The sequence below is a fragment of the Macaca thibetana genome, chromosome 15, assembly GCF_024542745.1.
Source record: "Macaca thibetana thibetana isolate TM-01 chromosome 15, ASM2454274v1, whole genome shotgun sequence".
NCBI classification, from domain to species: domain Eukaryota; kingdom Metazoa; phylum Chordata; class Mammalia; order Primates; family Cercopithecidae; genus Macaca; species Macaca thibetana.
In genome coordinates this window covers 4,331,014-4,344,216 of record NC_065592.1, presented here as the reverse complement: position 1 = coordinate 4,344,216, position 13,203 = coordinate 4,331,014, and the positions used below count along the sequence as shown (strand labels likewise).

The 13,203-nt window shown below is 58.3% G+C and overlaps 2 protein-coding genes across 16 annotated transcripts in view; one reads left to right on the top strand and one right to left on the bottom strand.

Annotated features, from left to right (window-relative positions):
- The window catches only part of MRPL41 (mitochondrial ribosomal protein L41), a 232,279-nt gene that overhangs the window by 39,996 nt on the left and 179,080 nt on the right, over positions 1-13,203 (bottom strand). The window contains exon 1 of one of the 11 annotated variants that reach the window (XM_050760439.1): positions 2,213-2,216. The exons of 6 other annotated variants lie outside the window; for them this stretch is intronic. The gene's annotated coding sequence lies outside the window, so the exon portion shown is untranslated. 4 more of the 11 variants (XM_050760442.1, XM_050760443.1, XM_050760444.1 and 1 more) reach the window with 4 other exon arrangements.
- Positions 1-13,203, top strand: part of PNPLA7 (patatin like phospholipase domain containing 7) — an 86,648-nt gene that overhangs the window by 37,738 nt on the left and 35,707 nt on the right. For all 5 annotated transcript variants that reach the window (XM_050759721.1, XM_050759720.1, XM_050759719.1 and 2 more), the window contains 6 exons: positions 1,059-1,136; positions 1,872-2,077; positions 5,109-5,240; positions 6,184-6,307; positions 8,012-8,125; positions 9,814-9,883. In XM_050759721.1, coding sequence (XP_050615678.1) covers positions 1,059-1,136; positions 1,872-2,077; positions 5,109-5,240; positions 6,184-6,307; positions 8,012-8,125; positions 9,814-9,883 — 724 coding nt within the window. The remainder of the gene's footprint in view (positions 1-1,058; positions 1,137-1,871; positions 2,078-5,108; positions 5,241-6,183; positions 6,308-8,011; positions 8,126-9,813; positions 9,884-13,203) is intronic.

Sequence of the window (13,203 nt, the reverse complement as noted above, 5' to 3'; positions counted from 1 at the left end):
CGTCCCCCTCGTCTCCCACGTCCCCCTCGTCTCCCACGTCCCCCTCGTCTCCCATGTCCCCCTCGTCTCCCACGTCCCCCTCATCTCCTGAAGGCTCTGACTTTTCTTCACGCATCTGCTTGCATCACGGAGGCCGCTTTCTTCTCCTGCCTCCCGGCTGCTCGGGCTGACAACGCGCCCTGGGGTGGTGCGGCCTCCCTGTCAGTGGCCATCGTCTGCCTGAGAGCTGGATACGTGGCTGCTCAGATTCTTCTCATCCCCTCCACCTCTTTCTCCGTCCTGTTTGACACACTTGTGGAGACGTGAGATGTCCTTTCTTTTTTGGGGGAAACTGGCTTCATTCCCTTCACCGTCAGGGTTTGGGAAGTTTAACGATTTGGTTTGAATTAACGATTTGGTTTAAATTAATGATTTGGTTTTCCGTCATCTTCTGAGGTGATGGGTGGGGTTCCTTATTTCATTATCACTGTGGACTAGGGGTTTATACACCTGATGTTTCGAACCTTTGTGGCTATGGTACCCACAGACGCTCCCTCACCCTTGGTTTGCCCCAGGGCCTCTCCATGAGCTCCGGGTCCACTGCAACCTCCACCTCCGGGGTTCAAGTGCGTTGGGCATTCCCAGCTCACCTCTGGGAGCTCCCAGATTCCAGACTCCTCGTGCCCTGGAGGGCGTCGTTCTGTAGGTGGTGGTGGTGTGGAGAAGGCGTCCCACTGCTGGCTATGCCAGCACCACTTATAAAGAAATCACCCTTTCTCTCTGAAATGACATCCTCTTTTACGTAAATTCACAAAAATATGAGTGTCTGTTTCTTAATTTCCTGCCTTGCTGCACTGTTTGGTGTCTGTGTCTGGGTCAATGCCCTGGTTTGGCATCGGTGGCTCTACAGGGTGCCCCGTGTCCGTCAGGCCGCTGTTGGAGGACGGCCTTGGAGGAGGGCCTTGCCCGGCCTCTGGCCTCAACGCTCATTGCCCCCGAAGGGCCCAGCGCAGCCTCTGTTCTCTGGACCTTCATTTATGCTTCCCGCCCATGTTCCCTGAAGCCTGCTCTGTTTTCAGGACTCATCTCTGTTGGATGGCCGGGTGGTGCTTCTCCACGTTCCTGCAGGCACGGTGGTGTCAAGGCAGGGAGACCAGGTGAGTGGGGGTCCGGGGGGGCACTGGGACCACCCAATGGCGCAGCCCAGTGCCAGGTGGAACACCAGAGGAGGGCCTGGGCTGGGCACCAGTGACTGGGGATGTCCCAGCACCAGGCCACTGCCCCTCTGGGCACCATGGCAGAGCCCCTCCCCTCAGGCAGCCCTGAGCCCCGAGAGCTCAGTGTCCACCTTTGGCTCCTGCCGCACTGGCCCTTCCGCTCGCACCTAAGAGTGGGCTGGGCAGGCAGATTGGGAAGAGGCCATAAGAGGTCACAGTGGATACAGATCAGTGGAAGTGGCCTCGGAGTGGCTTCACGGGCACATCTGCAGACATGGGACCCAAACGTGTGGCGTGTGCAGGGGCTCAGTGTGGGAGGGGCCGGGCCCCAGGCGAGGCGGTGTGGGACCCGCCATGCACAGGAACACTGGGCTGACGCGTGTTTGCTGGGGACAGTCAGTATGCGTGCGGGTGCCGGGAGAGAAGGCGTGCAGATCCGAGGCTCGGCTCGCTGCACGGAGCCCTCGAGAACCCAGATTTCCCACGACTGCTCTTGAAATCACGAAACCGTAGACACTGCTGAAATGTTTCCAGTGAAGTCTGTGCCCAGAGCTGGTCAGGTCGGCGGATGGTCTCCCGGCCGAGCCTGGTGGCATTGTCCGCTCTGGGCCCAGAGCTGCCCCCGTCCCGCCCGCGGCCGCTCACGGCACCTCCTGAGCCCTCTGGTGTTGTCAGGACGCCAGCATCCTGTTCGTGGTCTCCGGGCTGCTGCACGTGTACCAGAGGAAGATCGGCAGCCAGGAGGACACCTGCCTGTTCCTCACGCGCCCCGGGGAGATGGTGGGCCAGCTGGCGGTGCTCACCGGGGAGCCGCTCATCTTCACCATCAAGGCCAACAGGGACTGCAGCTTCCTGTCCATCTCCAAGGCCCACTTCTATGAGTGAGTTACGGGCCAGGACCTCGGGGCGGGCCCCAGACCCACCTGCCCTGAGACCCCTCCCCGCGTGGCCGGCCTCTTCCCTGCTGCTCGCGCCCCCCTCTTTGTGCCCGGCACCTGCATAGGCCCAGGTCGGTGCCCCCTGCTCCAGCGCTCAGTCAGCCGGCCCCGTCTGCCCACAGTGATCTGCCTCACACAGCCATCTCTGTGGTCCGCTCCCAGCTGTGTTCATGTATCACCAGTCAGTTCTGGGGCTGCCCGGCTTGGCTCAGCAGGACCCGCGTTGGGGCGGGGCCGGGCGTCAGGGTCTGTGAGCCTCCCCACCCCTGCGGCCTGGGCTGTTGTGTCGGGAGCTGGTGATGTGGAGGTGGAAGGGCAAGGCAGTGGGTGAGGACGCGGCTCTGGCTCAGGGGCAGGAGCCCCACTGACGTGTGTCCCTTCTTGGGGCAGAATGTGCCTGTGCAGCCTTCCAGGCTCTGGGCTGGAGACATCTGTCCACTTGAGCCCAGCCCATGAGTCTCAGATTCGGCCCCTCCAGGCTCAGAGCTGCCCTCAGCCCGCCTGTGGGCTGCCTGGCAGAGCCGCCACGTCTTCCCATCCACGGTGCTGGGCGTTCTGCTCTGTCAGGTCCAGAATCTCCTGGAGCCTGGGGTTCAGTTTAATCCCAGCTCTCACCTCTGGCGGCTTGAGCCGTTCTGTGTGTTTTCTGGAGGTCCCCTGCACCCCCGTAGACCAGACGTCTGCTGTGGTCTCAGAGCTCTTCTGCCTGAGTGGTTGGGCAGGGGGAGCGGTCAGGAGCCTGAAGGTCAGTGAAATCGCAGCAGCTGAAGAAAGCAGGTCGGCTGGGCGCAGCGGCTCACGCCTGTAATCCAGCAAACAGCACCGCGCCAAGCTCTGCTTCAGCCTGGGGACCCCGAGCAGGGCAAGGGGCAGGGGTGGGGGCAGCGGGGCCCTGGCACTGTTCGGAAGGGCTTTCTGCATGGCCTCTGTCTTCCCGGCCTGGCCTGAGTGGCTCCAGCCGGGTCCCGATGCTGGGTGCCCTGAAACCGCAGCATGTGGATGGGGAGACTGAGGCTCCAAGTCCCGGTCCCTCCACCAGCAGGGGACCCTGGGTGGAGCTGGACCCGTCTCCCTCCTGAGCGTCCCCAGCTGCTCCATGTCGGCGGCGCCAGGGAGATAGATGCTCAGGACGGATGGCAAAGAGCAGGGACAGGAACCACCCAGGGCAGAGCTCAGGGCCCTTGGCCCCCCCTTAATGCAGCTCAGTCCCCCGTGCTGTGTGTCTGTGTGTGTCTGCGTGTGTCTGTGTATGTCTCTGTGTGTCTGGATGTGTCTGTGTGTCTGCGTGTGTCCATGTGTCCGTGTGTCTGTGTGTGTCTCTGTGTGTCCATGTGTCTGTGTGTCTGCGTGTGTCCGTGTGTCTGTGTGTGTCCGTGTGTCTGTGTCCATGTGTCCGTGTGTCTGCGTGTGTCTGTGTGTGTCCATGTGTCCGTGTGTCTGTGTGTGTCTCTGTGTGTCTCTGTGTGTCTGGATGTGTCCGTGTGTCTGTGTGTGTCCATGTGTCCGTGTGTCTGTGTGTGTCTGTGTCCATGTGTGTGTCTGTGTGTCTGCGTGTGTCCATGTGTCCGTGTGTCTGTGTGTGTCCGTGTGTCTGCGTGTGTCCATGTGTGTCTCCATGTGTCCGTGCATGTGTCTGTGGGTTTCTGTGTGTGTCCGTGTGCCTGCATGTGTCTGTGTGTGTCTGCGTGTGTCCGTGCGTGTCTACGTGTGTCTGTGTGTGTCCGTGTGCCTGCGTGTGTCTGCGTGTGTCTGCGTGTGCCTGCGTGTGTCTGTGTGTGTCCGTGTGTGTCTGCGTGTGTCCGTGCGTGTCTGCGTGTGTCCGTGCGTGTCTACGTGTGTCTGTGTGTGTCCGTGTGCCTGCGTGTGTCTGTGTGTGTCTACGTGTGTCTGCGTGTGCCTGCGTGTGTCTGTGTGTGTCCGTGTGTCTGCATGTGTCCGTGCGTGTCTGCGTGTGTCCGTGCATGTCTACGTGTGTCTGTGTGTGTCTGTGTATATCTGCATGTGTCTGTGTGTCTACGTGTCTGCGTGTCTGTGTGTCTCCGTGTGTGTCTGCGTGTGTCCATGCATGTCTCCATGTGTCTATGTGTATCTGCATGTGTCTGCGTGTGTCTACGTGTCTGTGTGTGTCCATGTGTGTCCGTGCGTGGTGTGCCTTGCAGCCGTCACCCCAGCCAGCGTCCCGGGGCTCCTCCTCCACCCCCAGGACTGTAAATGCCACACTCATGCCCTTCAAGCCCTCACCCAGCCGCTATCTTGCTTCCCCCACCTCCTGTGCAAAGTGGATCCTGATTCCGCGTTTGCTCTTCCTCCTGCTTTTGCCTTCTGAGGAAATGGCAGCTCCACCTGCCTGTGGCTGGGGCTAGGCCTGGAGTCGCCCAGCGTCACTCTCACTCCTGGTGCAGGTTGCCACACATCCCACCTTGCCACTGCCCAGAGCCACTGGGCATGTCCCTGCTGCAGCCGTCACCCTCCGCAGTCTGTCCACACACGACCACTGGGGAGAAGACAATATTCCCCGCGTCAGAGGCCCCAGCACCCTCCACCCACCCAGGAGAGTCCCTGTGCTCTCGAGGCCCCATGTGGTCTCTCAGCCTCTGCCTTTGCCCTTCATGGCACTCACTGCCAGCCACAGTCGTGGCCCGAGTGTGCATTATGCACCTCCTGACGGCATGTGCAGTCCCCTGCCAGGACCGCAGCCTGACACAGGGCCCATGCCCAAGGGGCACTCACGGGTGTGCCAGGAGGGGACTCTCTGGGCTCCTTAACAGCTGCTGGCCACCAGGCACATGGTGGGCAGTGCTGTGCCCTGGGGCAGGCAGCTGACCAGGGCATGCCCCATCCCAGCCCCCACCAGTGGTCTCTGCCCTCAGTGTGGGGTGGGGGTGGTGGGTCCCATCCACTCCTGAGCCCTGTGGCCCTGGGTGAAGGGTAGGGCTGGAGGGATGGGTGGGAGTGACTCTGGGCTGCCCGGCAGAATCATGCGGAAGCAGCCGACCGTCGTCCTGGGCGTGGCGCACACTGTGGTGAAGAGGATGTCGTCCTTCGTGCGGCAAATCGACTTTGCCCTGGACTGGGTGGAGGTGGAGGCCGGGCGAGCGATATACAGGTGAGGCTGTGGGTGTCACACACTCGGTGTCCACGCTGCCCTGGCATGCAGGATTCGGGGATGGGCAAAGCACAGTAACCATGGAAACCACACACGGAAGTTACCATGGAAACCACACACGGAAGGCTGGATTTCCCCAGCCCCACCCCAGCTTAGCTCGGCAACACGCTTCATGGCCTCCTGGATTTCGTGACAGCCACACACGCTTGGACACAGCCGATGTTCTACGAGCATCTCTGTGTCAGTATATTCAAGCCCACACCATCCCTTTAAAAGCACCCCACTGGCCAGGTGCGGTCGCTCACACCTGTCATCCAGCACTTTGGGAGGCCGAGGCAGGTGGATCACAAGGTCAGGAGTTCGAGACCAGCCTTGCCAACATGGGTGAAACCCTGTCTCTATTAAAAATACAAAATTAGCTGGGCGTGGTGGCATGTGCCTATAATCCCAGCTACTCGGGAGGCTGAGGCAGGAGAATCGCATGAACCTGGGAAGTGGAGGCTGCAGTGAGCAAAGATCGTGCCATTGCACTTTAGCCTGGGCAACAAAGCGAGACTCCGTCTCAAAAAATAATAATAATAATTAAAACCAAGAAAATTTGAGGATATTTATTCATTTAAAACAACCCATGCCTATTAACATAAATACTTTAAAATAAAAAGTAGGTTTTCCAAAACATAAATAAGACAGTGAGAAGCCTGCGTTTTCTATTTCTCCATCCTGAGTCTGTCTGCTGTTGGGAAGCTGGGTTTGGGGGCTGAGGCGGGGGTCCAGGGCTGCAGGGCCTCTGTGTCTCCCGCAGGCAGGGGCTGGGGGTCCAGGGCTGCAGGGCCTCTGTGTCTCCCGCAGGCAGGGGCTGGGGGTTCAGGGCTGCAGGGCCTCTGTGTCTCCCGCAGGCAGGGGCTGGGGGTTCAGGGCTGCAGGGCCTCTGTGTCTCCCGCAGGCAGGGGGACAAGTCTGACTGCACGTACATCATGCTCAGCGGCCGGCTGCGCTCTGTGATCCGGAAGGACGACGGGAAGAAGCGCCTGGCCGGGGAGTACGGCCGAGGAGACCTTGTCGGTGTGGTAGGTGCTGGGCCCTGCTCCTGCCTCCCTGACGTCTCCATCCCTCCCAGGGCGTCCTGGGTTCTGGCCTGGGTGTGGCCTGGCCAGTTACTCAGGGGAGCAAAAGCCCTGGGAGTGGACGGCAGGAGTGATGCCCTGTGGCTGCTTTGCTGTGAGTCCCAGGCTCTGCCTCTGCTAGGGGCTCCCGGTACCTATCCTGGCATCCGGGCGCACTGGCCCACTTGCCTCCGGGTGTCTCTTGAGGTATGGTAGCAGCTACAGCTGGTCTGGGCCTCCTGGGGCCATCCAGCACGGCAGGCCCCTGCATCCTGAGCGAGTCGGGGCTGCCCAGCTCCAAGGTGCCGCGGCCTGGGGCTTCTGCCGATTTGTGTTAATTTTTTGTTTGTTTGTTTGTTTTGTTGTTTAAGACGGAATTTCACTCTTGTTGCTCAGGCTGGAGTACAATGGCATGATTTCGGCTCACCACAACCTCCACCTCCTGAGTTCAAGCGATTCCCCTGCTTCAGCCTCCTGAGTAGCTGGGATAAAAGGCGCCCGCCACCACGCCAGGCTAATTTTGTGTTTTCAGTAGAGACGGGGTTTCTCTGTGTTGATCAGGCTGGTCTTGAACTCCCGACCTCAAGTGATTCACCCACTTCAGCCTCCCAAAGTATTAGGATTACAGGCGTGAGCCACCACTCCTAGCCTATGTTAAGTTTTTTTTTTTTTTTTTTTTTTTTTGGAGACAGAGTCTCACTCTATCACCCAGACTGTAGTGCAGTGGCACGGTCTCATGCACTGCAACCTCCGCCTCCTGGGTTCAAGCAATTCTCTGCCTCAGCCTCCCAAGTAGCTGGGATTACAGGCGCCCGCCACCACGCCCAGCTAATTTTTTGTAATTTTAGTAGAGACAGGGTTTCACCATCTTGGCCAGGCTGGTCTTCATCCGTCCACCGGGTGAAGGCTCATACACCTGGCCGGATGCCGGCAGGGAGGCCTCAGTGTCAGATGGCCAGGCTCCCGCAGGTTCTGAGGGACACATCTTAAAAAGAGGTTTTTTCCAGGCCGGGCACAGCGGCTCACGCCTGTAATCCCAGCACTGTGGGAGGCCTAGGCGGGCAGATCACGAGTTCAGGGGATCGAGACCATCCTGGCTAACATGGTGAAACCCTGTCTGTACCAAAAATACAAAAAAAATAGTCAGGCGTGGTGGCGGGCGCCTGTGGTCCCAGCTACTCAGGAGGCTGAGGCAGGAGAATAGTGTGAACCCAGGAGGAGGAGCTTGCAGTGAGCCGAGATCGTGCCACGGCACTCCAGCCTGGGCAACAGAGCGACGAGACTCCGTCTCAAAAAAATAAATACATAAATAAAAGACTGTTCTCCAAAGGCATTTATTTCTTCGGAAGAGCTGAGACTGCCCTTGTTCCAGCCTGTGGTGTCTGATGCCTGTGTCTGTGTCTTGCCTGGAGCGAGTCACAAAGGTGCGGGGAGCACCTTTGGCTTCTGGCATGTTCCAGTGGTTCTGACAACACGCCACATGCCAGCATTCACTGGCTGCCTCCGCCTTGCGATGCGGAGGGTGTGCGGGAGCCTTGGGCTCCTCCCTTGCTTTCTGCATGCCGGGGCCATGTGTGGCTCCGGCAGGTACCAGAGGCCGTCAGGGACAGGCCCAGCTGGCTCGGCCCTCCCAAGCCCACGGCCCCAGCAGCCGGCTCCTCTCCTCAGGTGGAGACGCTGACCCACCAGGCCCGGGCGACCACGGTGCATGCCGTTCGGGACTCAGAACTGGCCAAGCTGCCGGCAGGAGCCCTCACGTCCATCAAGCGCAGGTACCCACAGGTGAGGATGGCGCAGGTAGGGCGCGGAGCAGATGAGGGCACGGAACAGGTGAGAGCGGAGCAGGTGAGGGCAGAGCGGGTGAGGGCAGAGCGGATGAGGGTGCGGATGAGGGCAGGGCACAGGTGAGGGCACGGAGCAGGTGAGGGTGCAGAGCGGGTGAGGGAGTGGAACTGGTCAAGGTGGCACAAGTGAGGCGCCCAGCAGGTGAGGGCAGGGCACAGGTAAGGATGTGGAGCAGGTGAGGGCATGGAGCTGGTAAGGGCATGGGTGAGGGTGGTGCGGGTGAGGGTGGCACAGGCCATGTCCCAAGCTGTGCCCTGAGTTGTGATGATCATTCGGTCCACGTGGATGGAAAATGACCTGGAGGGGCAGTCTGAAGGAGGTGAAGATCAGGGCCCAGCTGGGTGGGGGCCAGGAACGGTGGGTAGGAAAACTGGAGAGGTGCCTGGGCTGCTTCCCAGGACAGTCGCACAGCTGCCTTCTTGGTGCTCTCTACTTGTGAGTGACGTGGGTACGGCAGAGGAAAGGGAAGCGACTCTGGCTCTGAGATCTGGAGGAGGACAGGGTGGGCTGCTTGCAAGTGCAGGGTCAGCGGTGAGGAGAGCGCCCAGGAAGGACCAGCCGAGGGGCCTGAAGGGCAAGTCTGTGGCTGTTCGTCAGCAGCCAGCACACGGATCCCAAGAAGTTCTTCATTCTAGAACAAATGGAAAGGGGGTGCAGGTGTGGCCCCTAGCATGTCGCAGGGCCTTCTACAGCCAGTGCCTCTCACCGCCCCTGGGGCTCACCCTGGGAGGCCATCACTGCCCTCCCTCCACCACCTCCCCTCAGGTAGCGCTTCTCCCACCCACAGTTCCTGGGCCCTGGTTCTCCAGCCCACAGCTCTGGGTCCTGGTTCTCCCGCCTGCAGCTCCCGGGTCCTGGCGCTTGCTGCAATTGCCCATTTATGGACCAGGAGAGCCTGGTGGAGTGTGTGAGTGCAGCTCACAGGGCCAGCAGGCTCTGGGGCGGCAGCCACAGTTGCTGGGAGCGGCAGGGAGCCAGGCCACTCCTCCATCTGCTTTGTCCTGGCCTGCAGGGCGGGCCTTGTCTTCATGTGCTCCTCGGAGCAGGAGCCCTGGCCCACCCTTTAGAGGCCGCTGCAGGGCTCCATCCAACCAGCAGCTTCTGGGGGACAGTATGGGTGGAGCCAGTGAGTCCACTGTTGTGGGGCCAGCTTTGCTGTACAGTCAGCCCCTGGGCAGGGTCCCTGCAGGCCAGCGACCCCTGGTGTGGGGACTGTTTGGTCCAGTCGGGACGAATGTCCCCAACCGTGCCCTGAAGCGGGGTTGGCACCCAGGAGCAGTGGCCACAATGAGAAGCCTGCCAGCCTGCCCTTGTCCTGCCTTCAGGGTCGGTGGCTTCCCCTGGAGTTGTCTGCCTGTCTGGAAATGAGAGTGAGGCTGGCCTGGGCTCACGGTCACAGCGGACATACCACTTGTACCTGCTGGCCTGGCAACCGGGAAGGCAGCCGCACGGCTTTCCTGGGCATCGTGAAGGCTCCTAGGCCTGGACAGCCATGGCCCGTGCAACTCAGTTCATGGAGGTTTTGAAAAGCAGATCCAGCGCCATTTGCTGAGTCTCGCTGTTGTTGAGCATCCCTGTCTTTGGTTCCCAGCGTTTCTCGGTTTAAAATGTGTGTCTGCCTGCAGGTGGTGACTCGGCTGATTCATCTCTTGGGTGAGAAGATCCTGGGCAGCCTCCAGCAGGGACCTGTGACAGGTGGGTCACCTCCCCCAACCCAGAGCCTCCTGGGAGCCCCCACCCAGTCCTGGAGAGCCGCCCACCCAGCCCATAGCCCTGCCCTGTCCTGTCCTGGAGCCCCGCCCACCCCGCCCATGGCCCCACCGCATCCTGGAGCCCCGCCTACCCAGCCCGTGGCTCTGCCCTGTGCTGGAGCCCCACCCACCCAGCGCATGGCTCTGCCCCGTGCTGGAGTCTCACCCACCCATGGTCCCACCCTCCCCCTGGAGCCCCGCCCACACATGGCCCCACCCACATCAGAGCCCCGCCCACCCAGGCCCCACCCACCTTAGAGCCCCACCCACCTGAGCCCAGTAATTTTGTCAAACTGTGTCTCAATGTGGGCAGCATTGGAGGAAAGCTCTGCTATAAGTGAAAAGATGAAATGTGATATATCCGCCTCCTATTTTCTTTTTTTTTTTTTTTTTTTTTTTTTTTTTTTTTTTTTTTTGAGACGGAGTCTCGCTCTGTCACCCAGGCTGGAGTGCAGTGGCCGGATCTCAGCTCATTGCAAGCTCCGCCTCCCGGGTTCACGCCATTCTCCTGCCTCAGCCTCCCGAGTAGCTGGGACTACAGGCGCCTGCCACCTCGCCCGGCTAAGTTTTTTTTTGTATTTTCAGTAGAGACGGGGTTTCACCATATTAGCCAGCATGGTCTCGATCTCCTGACCTCGTGATCCGCCCGTCTCGGCCTCCCAAAGTGCTGGGATTACAGGCTTGAGCCACCGCGCCCGGCCTCTCCTATTTTCATCAGCTGATTGGAAAAAGGAAACAGGGTGAAACCTCCGGAAACGATATTGGTGGAACAGAGCTCAGTCAGTGCCCCGTGGAGCGGAGAGTGCTCTCTCCTGTGCTAAGCATGGAAAGCGAGAGACCGTTCTAGAGTGTTGGGAATTTAGTTTTTCCTGCTCCAGCGTATTCATCCTTTCCTAGTTCTGAGGTGTGCTTTTTCCGGAGCCACTGTTAGCTCTCAGGCCGTCCTCTCTCACCGGGTCCCACGGACTTGAGGACTCTGACCATTTATCTCTGGCGGACAGCATTTGACCCCAGACCCCCTTGCCGTTCTGGGAGCTCCTCTCTCCTGCCTCCCACCTCTGTGCCTGCTGCTCTCTGCCTGGAGCCCTCAGGAGAGCCTGGCTGCTGCCGCGTGTCCTGCATCTCCATCTCACCGCAGCCTCCCCGGCCTCCCCGGTCTCCCCATCCGCCCAGCACTCGCAGCTCCCTTTCCACTTCCTTTTTCTCCTCTGCGCTTGTCACCCCGATACATTGCATGACCTGTCACCTGCCTCTGGTCCCGGTGTGTGAGCTGACTGGGAGCGGGAGCCTGCGCCTGTGTTCACAGTGACGTGTGCACAGCATTGAACATCTGTCCAAGAAGCAGATGGATGCACAGAGGGCCACACAGAGTCAGCAAAGCGTGAGCCCCACTCTAGGGTGACCCCATCTTCATCTGAGTCCCTCTGCAAAACCGTTTCCAAATAAGGTCACATTTTGCGATTCTGGGTGGACATGAATTTTGGGGGACACTGTCTAACACGTAATGTGACTCTTCACTCTCTGCTCTCCTACACCATGAATTTTAAGTGAATTTCTTGTAGAAGGTACCTGGTTGGATCGTGTATTTTTCATCCCTTCTGACAATCTTTATCTTTTGTGTGTTTATACCGTAGATACGTAGTGTAATTATTTTGTTGGGATTTACATCTTCCATTTTATTGTTTTTTCTGTTCTCACATCCCCCACTGTTGTTAAACACTACTGTATTTTCTTTTTTCTTTTTATTTTAGAGATGGGGTCTCACTCTTTTGTCTAGGTTGGAGTGCAGTGGCTAGTTACACGTACAGTCATAGCTCCCTGCAACCTGTAACTCCTAGGCTCAAGTGATCCTCCCCCCTCAGCCTCCTGAGTCACTGAGACCACAGCTGTGAGCCTCTGCGCCCAGCTTTTCTGTCTTCTTTTAGGTTACTTGAGCTTTTTTGAGTATTCCACTATAATTATCAACTGTGGTTTCCATGAAGTCTCTTCATATGGTATTTTCAGTGGTCACTCTAGCAATTGCAGTGTCCATGCCTAGCTTATCCTTGTCTACTGACAGCCGCATCCCATCACTTTCAGTGGTACATGGAGAACTCACCATTGTTTAGTCACTTCATCCTTCCCCGTTTATGATGTGGTTGTCTTAACTATTACCTCCGTGTGCACTGAACCCCACCCCCCAAAAACACAGGGCTACAACTTTCACTTTCAGCCATCAAACGTAACTTTTAAAACTCAGGAGAATAGGCCGGGCGCGGTGGCTCACGCCTGTAATCCCAGCACTTTGGGAGGCCGAGGCGGGTGGATCACAAGGTCAGGAGATCGAGACCACGGTGAAACCCCGTCTCTACTAAAAATACAAAAAATTAGCCGGGCGCGGTTGTGGGCGCCTGTAGTCCCAGCTACTCGGGAGGCTGAGGCAGGAGAATGGCGTGAACCCGGGAGGCGGAGCTTGCAGTGAGCCGAGATCGCGCCACTGCACTCCAGCCTGGGCGACAGAGCCAGACTCCGTCTCAAAAAAAAAAAAAAAAAAAACTCGGGAGAATAGTCCATGATGCTCACCCAGAGTCACTGTCCTCCTCCTCTTCTTCTTTAAAACTTGGGAGGAGAATAGTCCGTGATGCTCACCCAGTGTCACCGTCCTCCTCCTCTTGTTTAAAACTTGGGAAGAGAATAGTCCATGATGCTCACCCAGTGTCATCGTCCTCCTCCTCTTCTTTAAAACTTAGGGAGGAGAATAGTCCGTGATGCTCACCCAGTGTCACTGTCCTCCTCCTCTTCTTTTATTTGCAGTGTCTCAGGTTTCCTTCTGTGCTCGTCTCTTTGCTGTTGCAGAATCGTGGTTAGCGGTTCTTTCAGAGAAGGTCTGAAGGCCACAGATCCGCTTGCTTTCCCTCATCAGAGAATCTGAGAATGTCTCTGCTTTGCCCTCATCCTGAAGGGTGCTTTTGCTGGATGTATTAATTCTGGTTTGGCAGAGATACAAAGTATTTCAGCACTTTTAAAATTTTGTGCCACTTCCTCATGATCTCTATTGCTTCTTTTTTTTTTTTTTTTGAGGTGGAGTCTTGCTTTGTTGCCCAGGCTGGAGTGCAGTGGCGCAGTCTGGGTTCACTGCAAGCTCTGCCTCCCGGGGTCACGCCATTCTCCTGCCTCAGCCTCCCGAGTAGCAGGGACTATAGATGCCTGCTGCCACACCTGGCTAATTTTTTTGGTATTTCTAGTAGAGACGGGGTTTCACCGTGTTAGCCAGGATGGTCCCGA